We start from the raw sequence: 14,460 nt of genomic DNA on the forward strand, positions 1-14,460 counted from the left end.
CAGCTAATGATTTCCAACAAACCTCCTTGCTCCGACTCCACACTCACCAAGCAATCACCTGCTAGAAGCTGGCCTTTTGCGCAGATCTGCTCACCGGGACAGGGTGTCCTGGTCTTGCCAATATGAGCATGCCAGTGTACAGGGCAGGTCCTGTACATGTCCTCAGAGTCCTCAATGAGAATGATTAAACTGCATTCTGTTTTACACACTGGTCTCATGAGCTGGTGTCAGCTCACCCTTGAAAGACAGATACTCTGTTGGGTGCTGGAAAATCAGATTTTAAGCTTGTAGGGCTGTCTGAGCTACCAAAATGCCAGCTGGCAACTCCCGGCCACACTGGGCTGGCCTTGTGCTCTCCCACTGGAAATGACCACTCACCTTTTACAGGACATTGGATGGTCACGTTTGGTCACTGGGGTGCTTCCACGATGCCTCCAATCACGACGGAGAGATGGCTGTGCTCCAGTCTGGTGATATTTCTTCCAATAGCCAAGATGACAGGTGCCTCTTAATTCAAAGGGAGCAGGAAACTATGTTAGGTTCAGGCTTTTGCTCTGAGTAAACCGTGCTGCATTTAGTAAGCTTTGCTGAGTTCTTTGAGAACAGGGGCGGAGTCCTGGCTCTCTCCGTATCCCTCGTGGTGCCCCATGGGGACTTGCACATCCACAGCCTGGGGGTGCTCAGGGGATGGATGGACAGATGGATGCATTCAAAGAGGCATCTACAAAGAGGCTTTGCAACAACCATATACAGACTGTGAGGATAGTTTTGTTTTATAACCGAAATTGAGGATAAAGTCCTCTTTGATACTTTGAAAAAGAAGGAATTCAGAAGTTCATGCAAACAAGACATGGCACGGCAGGACTAACATCTCTGCAGTGCAGCCTTGGATGAGTTAAAGCAGGACCAAAACACACGAGGGCTTGGGACCACCTGACTCTTTTCCTGGAAGCAAAATTTGAAACAAACCTGCATAACACTTGCATGGAAAAGATGAATAATAAAAACAAGGTCATAAAGAATCAGGAATTCATTCACAGACTTTTATTTTCCTGGATTTTAAGAACCATGTACTTTTACCAGATTCATTTATGAACTCACTCAGGAAACATACTTTGTGCCTGGGCTGGACAATGGGAATATGAAGTTGGAAAACAACCATTCTTGCCTTCAAGCAACTCATAGACTGGTGGAAGACACCATTACCACCATTACAGGGTGCTGGCTGTTGAGGTAGGGAAAGGTGCTGGTTGCCCAGGTGTCTCTCAGGAGCATATGGGGGTCAGGGAAGGCCACATTCCTCTACTGCAGAACTATTGCCATGGTTGGTTTCCCTCCTCCACCCCATTAGCAGGTAAGCTCTTGGAGGGAGAGGTCACATCGTATTTCTTTAATCTGTTTTATCACCAATGCATAGGATATGAAAGAATAACAACATTTTGGTGTTTGGTAACCATGTATTCTGTAGAAGAAAACTTGGGAATGACCATGTTTGGGTGATAAAATGTTCCATTTGCTCCTGGAGTGCTTGGGGCACTGAAATGCTATCCTGAGAATTGAAAAGATAGGAACTCTTGGGCTGGGAAAGGGCTGTCATTGTCCTATGTCCTCTGGCCCCTGAGGATCTTGCACCAGCTCTCCCATGAATCTGAGCTGTTCTGGGGTGGACTTACAGGGAAATCTGTGAGCTGCAAGAGAGACTTCCATTCTTCCCAGCAATTCCAGAACCTTGGAACTGAGGTTTTCTGGAAAAGAGCTGATGCTCACAGGAGAGAACAGTCCAGGAGGATCAAGGCACAGAAAATCAAGGCCTGAAGGCCCTACCTTGGGAATGCAGCCAGGAGAGGGACTTGGCATCAAGCCTTGCACATTCAAGGAGCTTTTAAAATCAACTGGCCCAACCTCCTCTATTTAGAGATGTGATGTACTGGCTACATCAATGCTTAGTTATCTATATGCTGGGTTGCAATCCCTGATATTTTCTTTCTCCTCACCTTAGTTTATTTGAGCCTTAGATACCAGAAACCACACAGCACAGAGTTGGAGGATAACTTTCTTATTTTAGTTTTAATCCCAGAACATGAGCCTGACACAAGGAAGCATTGCTTACAACTTTGCCACCTAAAAACGTTCCTTCATAAAAAAAGCACACTTTAATATTAAAGTGACTTTGTCTACATCCTGGGACAATTTACACTAACTTACAATGACAATTTCCTGAAAGTGTTTCTAAGGATTGGGGGGTATGCCATTGCGAGGTATACATCAACCTTTAAAGGATAATTACTCTCGTTCGCCGGCTGGTGGCGCTTTAAAAATGAAAACTCTATACTATCAACACTGCCGATTAAACCCTGTCTCATTAATTCCCAATTCTTAGAAAGCAAACTCTAGAGCAGCTGTTTTCCAAGTGTGGTCCTCAGGTCAGCAGCACTGGCATAACCTGGGGACATGTCAACTATGCACATTCTCAGACTCCATCCCAAGCCTGCTGTGTTGGAACCTCTGGAAATGGGGTCTAGAGATTTGTGTTTTAACCCCACCCCCCGGTGATTCTGCTGCATGAAGTGTGAAAACTGCTGCTCCAGAGTTTAATGTTCAAAACAAAACAAAACCCAGGCACTCCAGGTTTCAACAATGGGCATTACTTGCATACAGCACAGAAGAACTTTCCACATCCGAACTGAGATGATTAGCGACAGAACAGCCGTATATTCCTTGTTATTTCTTTGTAGGTTTCTGTATCTGTATTTCCCCCATTCCATCCACAATGACTCTGTAGAACAGTTAGAAAGAGGATGCGCTTGTGTAACACACTGAAACTGTTCTAGAACCACAGCAACTCACAGAGAATGAGACAGCAAAATGATTGACTTCGGGCTGGCAAGGATCCCAGATGATCTTGTCAAGCTTCCTGCCTATAAGCGGACAACTATATAGACTAGAGGAGGGTGGAAAAGTCCTTCGTCTTGGCTGAAACTCAGTGAAATGGTAGAGCTGGACAGTGCTTGGAGATCCAATCATCCTATCTCACTCTGCATGAGAACAGATTTTCTGGATGGACTCAATGCTTAATCTACCACGTTTTAAAAAAGACAAACGAGCAAACCTTAATTTGCCAGATGTTAAGCCCTCATTTTCTGTCCCGATCCTTCTTAACAAAATGCAGGCGTGGACTTTTCATTTCAGGTTTTCACACTGGAAGTGAGTGGACCTTTAGTTACTGCTGCCCGACAATGGTTATTATCTCACTATCACGGTATGAAAAAGTCAGTGGAGGTTACAAAGCTCAAGCTGCATTATATTGGATTTTGATCATGCAGTTAAGCATCAGGACTACACTGTGTGGGTTCCTTATGGCTTCCCAATATTATACCTGCATGTAAATACCACTTGATATTCATAAACACCTGCATGTAAATACCACTTGGAGAATCAGAGTTGGTCAGGTGTATCCTCACAGGTGAGATAATTATTCAGGGAATGAGAAAGAGTACTTGTTCTGCTTTAATTTTAATTTTTTCTTAATGATTTGAAGTTGCTAATAGATTGTCTGGATCAGTGGTCCATATACTATTTTTTTCCCTGCCCCTTCGCTCTTTACAGATCTTAGCAATATGGACTGTTCTGACCACTAAATACTATATGTTTCTTCATGAACTGAACGGGGTCACTTCATTTCCTGTCGCTTCATGTTGCTCGCTCATCCTATGCTCCAGCCATAATGAACCTCTAACAGGTTCCAGGACATTCCATGATCTGTCATCACCCCGAGGTTTAGCATACATTGTTCTCTTTATTTGGAATGCCCTTCCCCACTGCAGGCAAACTCTGACTTACCCACTGAGTCCTGGAGCAAATGTAATTCCCTCGGTAAAGCTTTCCCCAATACTCCTAGAGTTATCTTCTGCCCCCTCTGGGCTCCTTCTTCTCTGGTTCATATATTTTAGAAGATATTTATAAAATATCTTTTTATTCCCACCAGACTGTGATCTTGTCAACAGCAGGGACCAAGTCTTATTCACAGTTGTGCATTTTCTATGCTTAACACAGTGCCTTGTATACAGCAAGTTTTCAAAAACATTCAATGACTAAATGCATGAATGATTAGAACAGAACAGAATAATGGTAGAGAATAAATGTACTAGGAAGATGCAAGCTCTCCTGCAACCCACAAATGAAATAATCAACAGTGGGCAGAAACCAAAACAGCTCAATTGCCCAGAACAAAAACAGGAATATGGCAGACCTAGCTATTACTAGGGCTACACTTGCACTGTCAAATCCCTATTAAGGAATAGTTAAGAACAAAAGTATAACTAATAACTCTACTTGACAAGTGTTTATACACTGAAATGTTTTCTTAAATTATTTCGTATGTACGTTTGTATGACTTAGCACTTCTCAGATGATTCCTTGGTTTTCTTGGCCTCAGTTTTACAGCACAGTGAGAAATCACTGAGATTAGAAATAGTCGAGCACATGTGAATCTTCCTGCCAGGCGGTGCCACCCAGTATCCAGCCTGGACCAGTCCGTGGACTGAAAGTTCTTTAAGGAATCTGATCTTGACCTTTGCTGCATAACCTTATTCTTAACTTGAAGTAACAGCAAGGCTGATTTTTTCACAGACATCATCCCTAGTGAATCCACCCACAGCCTTCCCTTCCTAGCTGAGATTTCTTACTCAGCTGGCGTCCAAACATACTCCACGCCCATGCTGTTTCCTCTTATTGGAGATAGGCTCTCAGAAACATAATTCCATTTCAGAATTACTTCAGTTGAAAAGATTTGTGAAATTCAGAAAAATATACCTAAAGGTGAGAACCTTTGTTGCATAAAGGAATTTAAACAAAAAATTACTTAGGTAAATTTGAGAAAAAAATGGAAATAAAAATAGATCTTCTAAAAATTCCCTTAAAACATTAAAAACAAAAACTCGTATTAGCCATAGAGGATTGTTTCAATATCAAATGGAATTGGGGCCAATTTTTATACAGTCAGGGGGCTCCATCCTTTCTTTCTCAATCGACACATCATCAAACGTGCCTCACAGTTTTACCCCTACCTATAAGCTGATGACTCCCAAAGTTGAATCTCCACTCCAGACCGCCCTTCAAATCCAAACCAACATATCCATCTTCCTACTAGACACCTCTATACAGATGTACAAGAGGTAAACTGAAGTTTAGTATGCCCCAACTGAATTCACCATCTTGCTCAGACTCATATTCCCCCCAAATAACACATCAACAAGAAAACACTATTTTGAATTTGGTGTCTCAGGTAAAGGTTTCACCCAGCTAATTTTCTCTCCCTCACTCCCTTCTCCCTGTTTCAAGTTGTTTTCCCATCCTGTCAATTTTACTTCCTAAATTTTAATTTTTGCGTTCTTGAGGCAAACATGGAATGAACAGCAACCTGATGAAATCATCAAAAATAAGAATAAGGAAATACAAGAAACAATAATGTAAAATAAGGTTCTATAGAGTCTATAGTGAGATCCGTATTCTTATTCTTGATATCTGTAATTAGTGTCTGTTTTTCTTCGTGGTCAGTGTGGTTAGGGTTATTCAACTTTATTATCTTTTAACAGATTCAGCTTTTGGTTTCATCGATTTTCTCATTGTTTTTGTGTTTACAGATTCATCGATTGCTGCTCTTCATTATTTCTTTCCTTCTACTTTGCTTTGGGTTTAATTTGCTCATTTTTCTAGTTTCATAAGATGGACCCTTAAGTTATTGATTTAAGACTGTCTTCTTTTCTAATGCAAACATTTAATGCTATAAATTTCCCTCTAAGCATTGCTTTAGATACATCCCACACATTTTAATATTGTATTTTTTCATTTTCATTACATAAATATTTAGGGCTTTGTGGGCCATACGGTCTGTGTTGCAACTACTCAGTTCTGACACTGTGGCATGAAAGCAGCCATAGATAATATGTAAATGAATGGCATTGCTGTGCTTCAATAAAATATTACTTTTTGTGCAATTTATAATTTGTATTTGAAAGCTGGATATTGTGTGTAGCACAGTTGGGACTGGGATAAATAGTATTTATGCCCAGAAGTGGATATACATCTTCATTTGCCAGGCCTTTAGTGAGGGGGGTTAAGTCAGCTCAATCAGTAGCTGAGCTAGGTTTGGCTTTTGTTTTTGCTAGGCTTACCTTCAGTGTACCATCAGCTTTAAATTCCTCTGGCATTATCTTGTGCTTTGGGGCGGGGGAGGGAGGGCTGGTTTTCTTAATTTCTGTGCCATCCTCAGCTTTAGGCATTCTCTTTGCACCTGCACCTCAGAGAATGTCTCTCTGTAACCTTGCTTCTCTCCAATGGTACACTGTTTTTGCTTGTTATTCAGTGCTCAGCAATCTGGTGGGTGTGTGTGTGGAGGGGGTGTTCCTCTGTTGTCCAGGTCCAGGCTCAATCTTTTTGTTTTTAATAAATTTATTTGTTTATTTTAGTTTTGGCTATGTTGGGTCTTTGCTGCGCACGGGCTTTAGTTTCGGCGAGCAGGGGCTACTCTTTGTTGCACCACGTGGGCTTCTCGCGGTGGCTTCTCTTGTTGCAGATCACTGGCTCTAGGCGCAAGGGTTAGAGTAGTAGTTGTGGCACGCGGGCTCAGGAGCTGTGGCTCACGGGCTCTAGAGCGCAGGCTCAGTAGCTGTGGCGCATGGGCTTAGTTGCTCTGCGGCATGTGGGATCTTCACGGACCAGGGCTCAAACCCATGTCCCTGCCTCGTCAGGCGGATTCTTAAGCACTGCGCCACCAGGGAAGCCCACCAGCCTCAATCTTAAGCAAACCTCGTGTCCCTGGGTCTCAGTGGTGGGGCTCTCTCAGTGTGTCTGTCCCTCTCCTTGATGTAGATCTCTAATGGTTGGGCCCAGGATAATTTCCTGTTCTTCCTTCAGGTTAGAGGTTTGCTGTTGTTTTTCACTTCCCCTGTGATCTCAGCTTTCTGAAGGACTCACGAATATTTACGATTTTGTATATTATCTGGCTGCTTACTGTTAGGTTGGAAATACTTTTATCTAGCCATCTATAACCCACTCAGAAATTAGAAATGCTCCAATTTTCTTTATGCTCTAGTTGTAAATTACACCTTAAATTCTACACATTTGATTTCTTTAACAGATATAAGGCTATTCTGGTTTTCCCTTCGTGAGTCAGTTTGGCCAATTGTATTTTTCAAGGCACTGCTCCATTTTAGAACAATTATCGGTATAAGTTTTCCATAATATCTTCCTATCTTTTTAATGTTTGAGTAATAAATCTTTGAGTTTTAAATTGTAATACGTATTTCATTTACTTTTAATGTAAGGATTGATGTCACTTCATTTATAAGTTGACTATATTGCTATTTGCTTTTGGTTGGTCCCATATTTTCTTTGTTCCCTTACCCCTTATTTCCTTCTTTTGGATTAAGAAAGGGTATGCTTATTATTGCATTTTCTCCATTAGCATTTTAATGATAACTTTCTGTATTTTTAGAATAAAGATGCATTTTTGACTTCTTAGGGGATCTTTTTCTCCTAGTCAAACTTAAATTGATGTTTTCACCACTTCTAAAACACTGGAAGGTTTCAACAGTTTAATTCCGTTTACATCCTTCTGCTTTTTGTGCTATTGTTATATTTTACTTCTATATTGTATAAAATCACCTAATATAATTATTGTGACTTTATTTGTATAAAACCACCTAATATAATTAATACCCTTTTACAATTACCCACTTATTTACCCCTTCTGTATGCTTCATTCCTTCCTGCATTTCATGCTTCTCTAGGGAATCATTTTCCTTCAATGTGAAGAACTTTAAGTACTTTTTGTAGTATGTATCTGCTACTAAGAAATTCTTTGCTTTTTTTCCCTAACAACGTCTTTGTTTTACATTATTTTGGAAGGATATTTTCACTACATATAAAATGCTGGGATTCACTGGGTTTGAAATTTCCTTTTAGTACTTTAAAATGTCATTGCATTAACTTCAGGCTTCCATAGTTTCTGGTGCAATACATTTCTAATTTTTCTTTTGTCAGTAATATGTAGTTTTTGCTCTTACAACTTTTAAGAATTTACTTGGTTCTCAGAAGTTTGACGACAGTTGCCAGATGTGGTTTTGTGTTTATTTTGGGGTTCATCGAGCTTCGTGACTCTGAAGCCTGATTCCTTCAACAATTTTGGAAGTTTCTTGACCATCACCTCTTTAAATATTTCCTGATTCTTCATAGGTCTCATAATGTTTTACTCTATGCCGAATGTCATGTATAAGAAAACCATAGAAACTAAAATTGATGTTATTTTGAACAGAAGACAGCTTGCTCTTTCCTATGTTATACAGATAGGATACGGGGCAGGTCACCTTGATCCAGTCAGGAACTGAGTGCAGCTGGCATTCAGCGGCACCTTCAGTTAGACATAGTCTTCCTCTAGTTACAAGTTTCTCAAGGACAAGACCTGTGATGTGTTTGTGGTAGAGCCTTCATTCTAGTGGGACTTTCTCCCCTAAGCACCTGCTCCCAAGTGAGACTGTGGTGTATATCTGTGGGCTCTTCTAGCCCAGTCCTCTAGCCCACCATGCCCCCTAATCACTCAGCAGACATCCCGCAAGGAAAACCAGCCACACATCAGGGGTATTTACAGATTCCAGTTGGTCACATTGGCCTACGTGTCAGGTGCTCCACTGGTTTCCCTTCCCCTAGGAGGGTCCCGCTGCTGATGCTACCCTAATCTTCAGCCTTGGCCTAGACCTGACAAATGCTCCCAGAGAAGTACACAGTTGGTCATCTCAGCTCATCTAGGAAGGGCACCCCTGTCTCTCTAATTTTAGTTCTTTGCTTCCATTAAAAAGAGATTTTTAAAAATTTACGTATTTTTTTAAGCTGTGTCAGTGGAAGTAATGGCTTTCTGCCATCTGCTATATCCTATCTGGTAGCAGAACTGAACAATTTTTACTGGCTACTAGAAAAATGTTAAGCTCCTCAGTCTGACAACCAAGACTTCACAATCTGATCTCAACCTACATTTTTAGAACTATACACCAATCTCTCAGATATTGAAATTCCCTGGTTCCCACCATGTTCACTGAACAACCCTAAATTATAGAAATCTGATGTATGAGTTCCTGGAAAGCAAGAACTTCTCTTTATTGATATTTTTATACTTAATGCCTAAGATTGTACCTTGAATATAGTGTACACATTCAGAACATAGAGAAAAGAACCTATTGAATTGACAAAGATCAAAAAAGCTGAGTCCAAATGAAGAGTTTAGGCTTAAAAAGGACTTTTTTGTCTTTCACACACTGAATAAATAGTCAATGCCTACTATGAGCTAGTAGGCATTGTAAAAGGTTTCTGGAAATAGAATGCTGAGATAAGAATAGACATAGTTCCTGCCTTCATGGAACAATGAAACTAATCTAATGATAAATAACAGGCAGATGCTTTGAGAACTTACATAGGGGACTTTTACCTAGCCTGCAAACTGGATGAGTGTCAGTGAAGCCTTTTTAGAGTGATAACTGAGTTGAGAGCTATAGGTTGAATATGCATTAATCAGGGTAAAGAGGCAGGAAAAATTCCTCACAGGTAACATAGTATCTTGGAAAGCTCTGTGACAAGAGAAGCCTGGTACTTCCAAGAAATAAAAATGTCCTATGAGATGTAACCGTAAGAGTGCAAAGGGCATTACAGTGAAAACAAGTCAGAAAAGAAAGCAGGGAGAAAACAATGAAGGGATTTTGGTAAACATTAAATATAATGGGAAAATATAACAGCAGTTTTAGCAGGGAGGTGACAGGATTAGATCTGCATTTTAAAAAGGTCATATTGCTCAACATCACTAAGTATTTAGAGAAATGCAAATCAAAACTACAATGAGGTACCACCTCACGCCAGTCAGAATGGCCACCATTAAAAAGTCTATGGGGCTTCCCTGGTGGCGGAGTGGTTGGGAGTCCGCCTGCCGATGCAGGGGACACGGGTTCGTGGCCCGGTCTGGGAAGATCCCACATGCTACGGAGTGGCTGGACTAGTGAGCCATGGCCGCTGAGCCTGCGCGTCCAGAGCCTGTGCTCCGCAATGGGAGAGGCCACAACAGTGAGAGGCCCGCGTACCACAAAAATAAAAAAGTCTATGAATAAAAAATGCTGGAGAGGGTGTGCAGAAAAGGGAAGCCTCCTACACTGTTGATGGGAATGTAAGTTGGTGCAGCCCTATGGAAAACAGTGTGGCAGTTCCTCAGAAAACTAAAAGTAGAATTACCATATGATCCAGCAATCCCACTCATGGGCATATATCCAGACAAAACTCTAATTCAGAAAGATACATGCACCCCTATGTTCATAGCAGCACTATTCACAGTAGCCAAATCATGGAAACAACCTAAATGTCCATCGACAGATGAATGGATAAAGAAGATGTGGTACACATATACAATGGAATACTACTCAGCCATAAAAAAGAACAAAATAATGCCATTTGCAGCAATATGGATGCAACCAGAGATTATCATACTAAGTGAAATAACACAGAAAGAGAAAGACAAATACTATGTGGTATCATTTATATGTGGAATCTAAAATATGGCACAAATGAACCTATCTACAGGACAGAAACAGATTGACAGACATGGAGAACAGACTTGTGTTTGTCACGGGGGGTGGGGGATGGGGGAGGGATGGACTGGGAGTTCGGGATTAGCAGATGTAAACTTCTTTTCTTTTTTTAAAAATTTATTTTGGATGCACCAGTTCTTAGCTGCAGCATGCAGTCTTCCCAGTTGTGGCATGTGAACACTGAGCTGCGGCATCTACGCGGGATCTAGTTTCCCGATGAGGGATGGAACCCGGGCCCCCTGCCTTGGGAGCACAGAGTCCTACCCACTGGACTACCAGAGAAGTCCCAACAGATGTAAACTATTTCATATAGGATGGATAAACAACAAGGTCCTACTGTATAGCATGGGGAACTATAGTTAATATCCTGTCAATAAACCATAATGGAAAAGAATATTTAAAAAAAGAATGTATGTGTATAACTGAGTCACTTTGCTGTACAGCATTGCAAATCAACGATACTTCAATAAAAAAATAAAATAAAATAAAAAATAAATAGTACATAAAAAGGTCATCTTGGCTAAAGTTAGAAAACAGATCAGAGATGCAAAAGCTAGAGTAGATACAAACATAACCATTAGGAAGCTGCTGCATTCTTCTAGGTTCTGGTCACGACGGAAAGCAGATAAACACCAGAGATTTTAGCAGGTTAAGAAAAACAATCAATAGAACTTTTTATATATCCCCTTTCCTTCTCATTTTTCTCATTTAACTTAATTCACATCTTTATGTTTCCCTCAAGTTGTGACTCAACTAGTCTCTTGCTTCGTAGACTGGTTCAACTAAATCAACTAAATGGTTTAAAGAGTTAAAAACAAAAACACCTTATTAAAATCAGAAGAGTGGGACTGGGATTGACATATACACACTAATATGTATAAAATGGATAACTAATAAGAATCTTCTGTATAAAACATAAATTAAAAAAATTCAAAAATTCAAAAAACAAAAACAAAAAAACCCAGAAGAGTGGGGAGAAAAATAGGTAAAGCAAACAGTTTCTTGATATTTACTTAAATGTTGTTATTCCTTCCATTTTACCACTATATGCTCAAAATTATTCCTTGGGCTTCAGACTCTGAGGTGGAAGAACACTGCCATACAGAGGATATTTTCCCAAACATTCAGCTGTGGGACAAGGCACGTCAGAATTTTCATAAATCCTTGTGGTTCCATGTGGGCAATGATGTCGCCTATGCAAACATAAATAACTTATCATAGTTTAACTCACATGAGCAATTGTATATACACATTGCAGAGAAAACGATGTTCTGAGATAGATGGTTGTTTTGACTGATATAGTGAAAGACACAGACATTTGAAAAGATTTAGTTACATAGTATGAAAAAAAAAGATTCAAACAGCAAGATGAAAAAGTAACAGATGCAGGTCAAAATTTCCCTGAAGGGGTCTCTTGACAATCTTGACCCTCCTAAAGAGAGGCAATGTATTGAAATATTAATGAGTTTCTTCTCCTTGTTTTTTTCCCCTCCTTTATTTCAAGCAGGTAGTCAGGTCCCTGATATTTCCTTCTTGCAGGACTTTTGGAAGGGCCGAGGATAAAAGCTGCCTGAAGTCAACACGTTCTCTTGTCTTTTTATTTATTTTTTTTTTATTTTTTATTTTTTTGCTGGTATGCGGACCTCTCACTGTTGTGGCTTCTCCCGTTGTGAGTACAGGCTCCGGACGCACAGGCTCATGGGCCCAGCCGCTCCGAGGCATGTGGGATCTTCCCGGACCGGGGAATGAACCATGTCCCCTGCATCGGCAGGCGGATTCTCAACCACTGCGCCACCAGGAAAGCCCTCTCCTGTCTTTATAAAAACAATTCATGAAGAGATGAAATCAGATGTCCTTCTGGAAATGAGGTCCTAAGAGGAAACAGATGGTCCTGGACTGCAAAAGAGGGAAGAGGGGACGATTCCCCAGAGAGAGGAAGGAGGTAGAAGATGAGGGGGAGGGAGTTCTTAGAAGAGCGGGGGTCTTTGCCTCATTCTAACAGTGTTCCAGGAGGTGGCCAGATATCAAGAGTTGGCTAGGTGGAACCCTAGTGGCTCTCAGCTTTGCCAAGATTCTTGTACATCAAACATAAACTTCAGGGCTTCCCTGGTGGCGCAGTGGTTGAGAGTCTGCCTGCCGATGCAGGGGACAAAGGTTCGTGCCCCGGTCCGGGAAGATTCCACATGCCTCGGAGTGGCTAGGCCCTTGAGCCATGGCTGCTGAGTCTTCGCGTCCGGAGCCTGTGCTCCACAACAGGAGAGGCCATAGCAGTGACAGGACTGTGTACCGCAAAAAGAAAAACATAAACTTCAAAGCAGCAGTGGCACCACTCTTGAAGGGATTCTGCGAACTTCAGCAAGAGACATTTCAGTGGGAAGCATTACCAATGTTTAAAGCCCAGAGAAGATTCCTCTTGCATTGGCAATGCCTCTGCTCCCTGGATGTAAAATTTTACTGCTTGGAGAAAAGGTAGCCTCCAACATAATGAAGACTGAAATTTCCTGACAGCTGGATGGGAAAGGAACTTAGGTTGGATAGAAATTAATTTAAAGATTAGAAAAACAATCAATTTTCTTGCACATCAGGGTTTTCAGATATGAATCAAATCCTCAAAGGTTGACTTATCTTTTAATCTACATCCAATTAGTAATTAAAAACAACATTTATCATGAAACTACGGGGAAACTGCTTTCCATCACCATGTGAAGTGTTTTTCCTTTGGAGGGGATTACAGTATGACAGGATTGACATATTCATACTATTTATTTAGCAAATAGTCGTCTAATCCCTGGGTCAGCAAGGAAGCTGAGAAAGGAGATGACTGCTTACAGGTTAGGCAGGACTCACTGACCAATTCTGGGTTTCAGGAGACTACCTACTACCTTTTCAGTCCGTCAGATCCCAAAGGAAAGCACTTTGGATGGGACTGGGAACGGGAATATGGTCAGGCCGGGATGGAAAACTAGGAACAGAAGAAAGTGTAACATGGGTCGAAAACTCACAGGCTTGCACACCGTTCTACTCTCCTTCCGTTTCCTTTTATTTATTTTTTAAAAATTGTGTGGGCATAGGGGCTTCCCTGGTGGCGCAGTGGTTGAGAATCTGCCTGCCAATGCAGGGGACACGGGTTCGAGCCCTGGTCTCGGAAGATCCCACATGCCGCGGGCCAACTAGGCCCGTGAGCCACAACTGAGCCTGCGCGTCTAGAGCCCGTGCTCCGCAACGAGAGGCCGCGATAGTGAGAGGCCCACGCACCGCGATGAAGAGTGGCCCCCGCTTGCCGGCTACTAGAGAAAGCCCTCTCACAGAAACTAAGACCCAACACAGACAAAAATAAATAAAGTTTAAAAAAAATTTTGTGGTCATACACTCTCCCCGTCGGATCAGGTCTCCACACTTGGCAGCCTGACATCCAGCCGCTGCTACACAGGTGTATATCATCTGCCTGGCGCCATAGCATTCCAGTTTGCGCCCCTGGATAGGAGCCGACAAAGCAGAACTGCCTAACCCGCGGTAGCTGGCGGGTGCGCAGCGAGCATCTGCGGACCCGGGGATAAGTGGGACGTCGCTGGGCCCCCATCCTCCACCTTTGCAGGTCGGCTACTCTGAGGGCTCCGTTCCCCGAGACCCCAGCTCGCTTCCAAGCCCCGGAGGTCGCCACACCAGCCCTTTCTTACCCGCAGGAACAAATGTGACACACACACCAGGTCGTCATGCTCCTGGCTCCCGGGGTCAGCTCCACAGCTCCTCCGCACCCGCAGCTTCTGCAACTCCACCGCGCCGGCCTCAGTCCAGGCAACCGGCGGGGCTAGGCTATCGGACGAACCGTCTACTTTCG

At 42.1% G+C, this 14,460-nt stretch overlaps 1 protein-coding gene and 1 long non-coding RNA gene across 3 annotated transcripts in view; both read right to left on the bottom strand.

The window, feature by feature from the left end:
• Positions 1 to 404: 404 nt before the first annotated feature.
• Positions 405 to 14,460, bottom strand: part of LOC131764948 (uncharacterized) — a 76,104-nt gene continuing 62,048 nt past the window's right edge. The window contains exons 7-8 of one of the 2 annotated variants that reach the window (XR_010835477.1): positions 2,649 to 2,776; positions 489 to 507 (exon numbers count right to left, since the gene is read on the bottom strand). This is a non-coding gene — a long non-coding RNA (uncharacterized lncRNA). Of the gene's footprint in view, positions 508 to 2,648; positions 2,777 to 14,460 lie in introns of both variants that reach the window. The other variant, XR_010835475.1, reaches the window with a different exon arrangement.
• Positions 11,632 to 14,430, bottom strand: LOC131765166 (stabilizer of axonemal microtubules 1-like; the record flags this gene model as incomplete). The annotated part of the gene is given in 2 exon segments (XM_059078630.2): positions 11,632 to 11,815; positions 14,300 to 14,430. Coding segments are annotated over 2 exon segments (315 nt in total), but the record flags the coding sequence as incomplete, so codon positions are not given.

This window comes from Kogia breviceps, chromosome 11 (genome assembly GCF_026419965.1).
Source record: "Kogia breviceps isolate mKogBre1 chromosome 11, mKogBre1 haplotype 1, whole genome shotgun sequence".
NCBI classification, from domain to species: domain Eukaryota; kingdom Metazoa; phylum Chordata; class Mammalia; order Artiodactyla; family Physeteridae; genus Kogia; species Kogia breviceps.